This window comes from Lycium ferocissimum, chromosome 9, assembly GCF_029784015.1.
Source record: "Lycium ferocissimum isolate CSIRO_LF1 chromosome 9, AGI_CSIRO_Lferr_CH_V1, whole genome shotgun sequence".
NCBI classification, from domain to species: domain Eukaryota; kingdom Viridiplantae; phylum Streptophyta; class Magnoliopsida; order Solanales; family Solanaceae; genus Lycium; species Lycium ferocissimum.
The window spans coordinates 42,471,956-42,478,331 of NC_081350.1; the positions used below are offsets into that span (position 1 = coordinate 42,471,956).

Below are 6,376 nucleotides of genomic sequence, written 5' to 3' on the forward strand. Positions count from 1 at the left end.
CCTCATATTTTAAAATGACTACGCTTTTGTCCCATGGTTATAATCTCATTATTTTCTTCATTATCAGTCGTTTAATGTCCATCACAGGAAAGTTAAGGCCTTGGAATCCTTCAAATCCTTATGAAATTCTATCCTTTAATATTTCATCTAAACTTAGTACAAATTCAGATGCCATTAGAGCATCTTCCAAAGATTTTGGAAAAATTGTTCAAGAAATATTCCCAGCTGCAGTTCTTTATCCTTCTTGTGTTAATGACATAATTGACCTCATTCAATTTTCCTATGGACTTTCTGTCCCTTTTCATGTAGCAGCCAGAGGTCATGGCCATTCCATTAGGGGACAAGCCACGGCACAAAATGGGGTTGTTATGGAAATGAATTCTTTAACTAATAATAATAATAATAATAATTTAAATAATGGAATTAGGGTTTCTAGGGATTCTTCTTTGGGGTTTTATGCGGACGTTGGAGGTGAGCAGTTATGGATTGATGTTCTTCATGCCACCCTCGAGCATGGCCTAGCCCCCGTCTCTTGGACGGATTATTTGTACCTCACCGTTGGTGGTACTCTCTCTAATGCCGGAATTAGTGGCCAAACTTTCCGACATGGTCCTCAAATCAATAATATTCATGAAATGGATGTTATTACAGGTAAATTTTACTAAGTACGTACATTATTGTCCTCTATACAAATTATACGATGAATATCAAAGCTTACAACTTAGTGGTACTAGTGGAAGTCTCAATTCTCACTTCCATGCATCCTTCATTCTCCTATCCTGATCTTACAATATAATTAAAAAAAATCTATACAAGTACATAAATGAGTTATTTTAAGCAATATTCTTTTTTCCAGCATTATCCATATACTTTTCATATATTTTAATTTCATAAAGGTCTCATAAACATAAAAGGTCTTTCTATTTTTATTTAATCTTTTGGGTATTTTAATGAAAAGTATTGTAAGTACAAAAGAAAAGATGGGGAGATAGTCACTATCAACATTTAGTTAAGGCTAGAAACATGCATGTTTGGGGCCTAACCATGTAATATTCTTTTAGAAAAAAGTTTATACTGATCTACTCGTAGATTTATTCTTTTAACATGTAAAAGGATATGCCTAGTATCCCTTGATAGGTTGTGATGTCTCCTTTTCCACCTGGAAGATCTTGTAGGTAAGATTTCACCATATATTACTAGATGTGTCAGAAAAAACTTTACTTATTATTTGGAAGTGGTAGGTTGGTACTTGTTACTATATTTGATATATATCAGTGCATGACCAACATACTACAGTAGTTTATAAATTCCTTAAATATTCACACAATTAGAGATATAGTATTGTTGTTGCATGATAACATAATTAAATGATTGTACCTAACTCATGTTTGGTTTCAGGTAAAGGGGAATTTGTGACTTGCTCCAAACACATGAATTCGGAACTGTTTTTTGCAGTTTTAGGAGGTTTGGGACAGTTTGGAATAATAACCAGGGCAAGAATTGTTTTGGATAAAGCACCGACAAGAGTAAGTATATACTCTTAATTAATATATATATATAGTTTAATTTGTGATAGCACAGTAAGCGATTGTTTGGTTCGAAAAAAGGCTCTCCCATGATTATACCCAGGAAAGATAATTCACTTTCTATATGGGATATAGATAATCTTATGATTTTGGTATAAATTTTATCCAAGTTTTAGCTAATACCCACAACCAAATACCAAGCAAGTTTAATCCCAAAATTTTTATTGGGATAACCCGCATTCCCCGTAACTAAACAGCCCCTAGTGGATTACTATTTTTCCGAATTTATGTTTATTGTAGTGATTTGCCTGTAATTACTTTATAAGTGATCTGATTTCTTTGCAGATCCATAATGGTTTTTGTTTTATTTTCTTGTAGGTGAAATGGGTGAGAATGTTGTACGATGATTTCTCAAAATTCACAAAAGATCAAGAACATCTTATTTCAACAGATGGATTGGACTATGTTGAAGGCTCACTAATGATGAAACAAAGCCCTGTAAATAACTGGAGATCTTCATTTTTCTCACCTTCCAATCAGACCAAAATTAGTAGCTTGTTATCCCAAAATGGAATTATCTATTGCTTAGAAATGGTCAAGTACTATGATGATCACACTGCTAATACTATTGATGAGGTATGTACCATGCATTTACTATTGGAATTGTACTTAACAAAGAAAGTCTTAAACTTCAATGTGATTTTGACCATTATATTGTGCCTCTTCACCTATGTTTACCCTTAATGAGATGTTATATCGCCACACAAATATCTATGTCTTGTTTGAGATCACAAGTCGGGGAGTAGTATCAGTATGTATTGATTTTGACACTATCAATGTATATTAACTGATTATAACATGTTATTTACTATATATATATATATTACTATGTTAAAACACTAGATTTACTCTTATTTTCTCTTTTTGTGCAGGAATTGAAGAAGTTGGTAAAAGGGTTAAACTATTTGCCTGGATTTATGTTCAAGAAAGATGCCACTTATGTGGATTTTCTGAATAGAGTAAGAAGAGGGGAACTAGAGCTGCAATCAAAAGGAATGTGGGATGTTCCTCATCCATGGCTCAATCTGTTTGTGCCAAAGTCATCTATCATGGATTTCAATGCTGCTGTTTTTGTGGACATTATACTCAGACAAAACAGGCCAACTGGACCCATCCTTGTCTACCCAACAAGCAGGAAAAAGTACTCCTAAAAACTTTCTTCCCCACCCCCCCCACCCCACCCCACAAACCACAACTAACACCCCTCCCTTTCTCTTATTATATAGAGATAATGAGTTAAATATAGAGTTTAGTTTATATACACATATAGTATAAAATAAAAGTTACACTATCAAATTATATTTATTTATCTCTTATTTTCAAGATTACAAATTCCGCTCTTTATGAAAGATTGTTTTGTAAAATCTCTCGTGTGACCTAATAATACAAAATTGCTTTACGTTATTGATGTATAAATTAAAAACTTATATTAATAATTTTTTCTACAGATTTTAAGTTATATACATGTCAGTTAAAATAATTTACACAATCAGGTCAGGTTTACCTATTGTTGCAGGTTAGCGGTCTTATTTTCAAGAAGGGGTGAGGTAGAATATAGCTTATGAGTTCGGCAAAATTCAAAAGAGATATGGTTAAAATCTTGTGTTTGTCTTAAAAAATTCATTATATATATATATCATCTACTAACTTTAGAATCTAATAACTTAAAAGTAAGCTTCAAATTCTAGCTTCGCCTTTTCTTTTTATAATTTTTATTTTATTTTACACTAACAGTGTGTATAACTTCAAATGCAGATGGGATGAGAGAATGTCAGCAGTGATACCAGAGGAGGAGACATTTTACTGTGTGGGGCTATTGCATTCTTCTACTGGATATGATGACTGCAAGATTTTGGATGATCAAAATGATGAAATATTGAACTTCTGTGACAAAGCAGGCCTCAACATTAAGCAGTATCTTCCACATTACAAAACAAAGGAAGATTGGATAAAACATTTTGGGAAAAAGTGGAACACTTTTCAACAAAGAAAAAATCAGTTTGATCCAAAGATGATTCTATCACCTGGACAAAGAATTTTTAATTAGTTCTTTAGCAATAATGTAGTAGGATAAGCATAGGTGTGGTGGGCAATGCGATTGCATGTTTGCATAGCGTCAATGAATAAAAATATATATATAAGAAGAATAAATTATTATAAAGTAGTACTCATCAATAACCAACCGCAAAGCCCCATTAGTCAGATTCCGTAGACCTCCCTCTTCAAACATACTTAATGATTCACCTTATCTGAATGATGACGCCGCCATAATCTATACCAGACTCAAGTAAATCCCGTTGTCGAACTCAAGTCCTCTTTTTGAAGATGAGTCTTATTCTTTCCCATTCAAGATAAAAACGCCTTTTATCCTAATTATTTAAATTCTCATATCTTCTTCACAATCATTTTACTGTCATCAATTAAGAACCACTCAAACCCACTCGTGGGGTGTATCGAAATATCATAACTCTGTGAGAAAATTTAAATCGACAATGATGATAGTAGTAAGCCACCATAAACATTTATTTATATGATGAAAATGAATATTATTACAATGACACATTAGATGGATTCACTATTTTCTGAACACATAAAGATGATGTATTTAGTTAAAATCAATCAATCTTACTAAAAATTTGAAACTTCTAACATTTGATTAAACTTATCAAAACTATAAAATCACCTACCATTAAATCTCTCCTCAATTTTTCTCACATACTAAAGTTCCAAATAAATTTTCTTCTTTCAAAAAATGCAGATTATCAATCTTTTGTGTGTTTTTTTTTTGTGTCACGTAATATTACAATAAATTTTAAAATATTATCACTAATGATAATAACATATAACAAGAAATTTAATGCCTTAGTAATCACATAGGCGTCAGAAGTCGATAATTGTTAACCATCCTTATAAATTCTGAGCTCGATTATTATCTTATTTTTCCTACCGAAAGTACTTTATTTACACGCAAACCAATTACATAAATGCCTTATTTTCTTATTTCTTATCTTTATGTGTACAAAGTATTAATCAGTTTTCTTAACCTTTGAAATTGTCATTTAATTATTTTTTGCATATATTTACAAAGTATATAAGGTGTAAAATACAAGAACCTAAATACCCTCGAATGACCTCCTTTATTTTTATTTTCTTATCATAATTCTTTTAATCTATTTACATTAATAAAAAAAGAATACGATCGGACTAAATTATCTTGTTATAACCACTCCTTTAATTACAAAACATTAAAAGTATTTCATTGAACAAATTACAATGTAAAACCTTTTTCTATTTTTTATGAATCAATACTTCCAAATTCTTTTCGTACTTAATTCTGGAACATGGGTCTGCTTTTGTAATATCTCCAAATTTAATAGCAGAAAAGAATTTGTAAACTTGGCAAAATATAGCGGGGAAAGGAATCCTAATTGTAAAAAGAAGTGTGTGTCACGTCCTTAGTCTTCAACTAAGCGCACATGCGGCACTTGACAACTCGCTCTCGTTCTTGCACAACTTGCACACGATCTTGCTATGCTAGGTCAGCCTACTTTACTACACTCAAGATCGCTAAGGGAATAGTAATTGAGAAAGACAAGAAAAATTTGCTAAGGAAACTTTTTATTATAGAAGACTTGATTGATTTTGCTTGATAATTTTACAAATGAATGACCCTCCTATTTATACTACTCACCTAGGGACTAATATGTAAATAATAATTATTATACAAGTCCCTACATATTTACTAATATGCCCCTATTCTAGAAATCCCTACACAACTAGAGTATTTCAAGGACTTTTCTTGCAAATCCATGAAATTCTAGGGTCTTCCAAGGGAAACCTCCCTATATCTCTAGAATCTTCCCATAATATCTACTCTTCCTCTTATGTAATCATTCCACATGGCAAATATATGTGCCAAGTGGCACCTATGTGGCATGATGACATGGTGGGTCCTCACACTCTCCCCCACCCGATGGTGCAACATCCGGCGCACCGCCGTGTAAACTCTTGAATCTTGTCTTTAAACTGCCACAAGTCTTCGTATCGCTCCCATGTGGCCTCCTCCAGTGATTTCCCCTTCCCATAGATGAGTAACATGGCAGTGCCTTTTTGCCCTTGTTTCCGCTTGGCTTAGTAGTCAATGATAGCCTCAATCACCCTATTGTGTGAGGCAGTGATGGTAATCGGTACATGACTTGACCCTTTCCCGGTTCATGCTCCAACTCAATCCTGTGATTCAGCTCACGCCTAAGACGCAAGCGTTTAGGTAGCTCTTTGGAAATACCATCTTTGTTTTCTTCGAGCAAATTATCTTCCTCCAAACTTGTAATGGTTGCCATAAGTGTTGACTCCTCTTTCTTGAGCCCCTTGACAAGCTGCATAGCTAAAAGTTATGCATGGTCCTGTCCATACGACATAGTTACTGTAGGCACCATGCAAGCGCCTTCTCGCTCCATGACCAAGAGACATTAGAGGTAGGGATCGATCATCGCATGGCAATGTCTAAAGAATTCTTGCCCCAAAACAATGTCAAAGATATCCATAGTAGTGGCGGTAAAGTTTGTCGTACCTTTCCAATCGCCCAATTTGATACCAACTCCATTGGCTACACCACGAGCATTTTTACGGCTTAACATTCACAGTCTTGACGAGGGCGTTAATTGGAGCGAGCTTCAACTCTAGTCTCTTTGCTACGGCCTCGGTCATAAAATTATGAGTCACCCCAGTGTCTACTAGTGCACGAGCGGGCTTGTTATTGATGGTGAGATTCACGTACTGGTTTTTATTAT

At 33.9% G+C, this 6,376-nt stretch overlaps 1 protein-coding gene across 1 annotated transcript; it reads left to right on the forward strand.

Moving 5' to 3' along the window:
• Positions 1-4: 4 nt before the first annotated feature.
• Positions 5-3,680, forward strand: LOC132030918 (cytokinin dehydrogenase 3-like). The gene is made up of 5 exons (XM_059420714.1): positions 5-651; positions 1,399-1,526; positions 1,905-2,162; positions 2,459-2,727; positions 3,342-3,680. The coding sequence occupies exons 1-5, from the start codon at positions 15-17 to the stop codon at positions 3,631-3,633; spliced, it is 1,584 nt and encodes a 527-aa protein (XP_059276697.1). The 5' UTR covers positions 5-14; the 3' UTR covers positions 3,634-3,680.
• The last annotated feature ends 2,696 nt before the right edge of the window (positions 3,681-6,376 follow it).

What these genes read in the sequence shown, in the direction of transcription:
- LOC132030918 (XM_059420714.1), top strand. Translation starts at nt 15, where the DNA reads ATGACTACGCTTTTGTCCCATGGTTATAATCTCATTATTTTCTTCATT. An exon ending in TGAAATGGATGTTATTACAG is followed by an intron (nt 652 to 1,398) that starts GTAAATTTTACT and finishes GTTTGGTTTCAG; the next exon opens with GTAAAGGGGAATTTGTGACT. An exon ending in CTGCTAATACTATTGATGAG is followed by an intron (nt 2,163 to 2,458) that starts GTATGTACCATG and finishes CTTTTTGTGCAG; the next exon opens with GAATTGAAGAAGTTGGTAAA.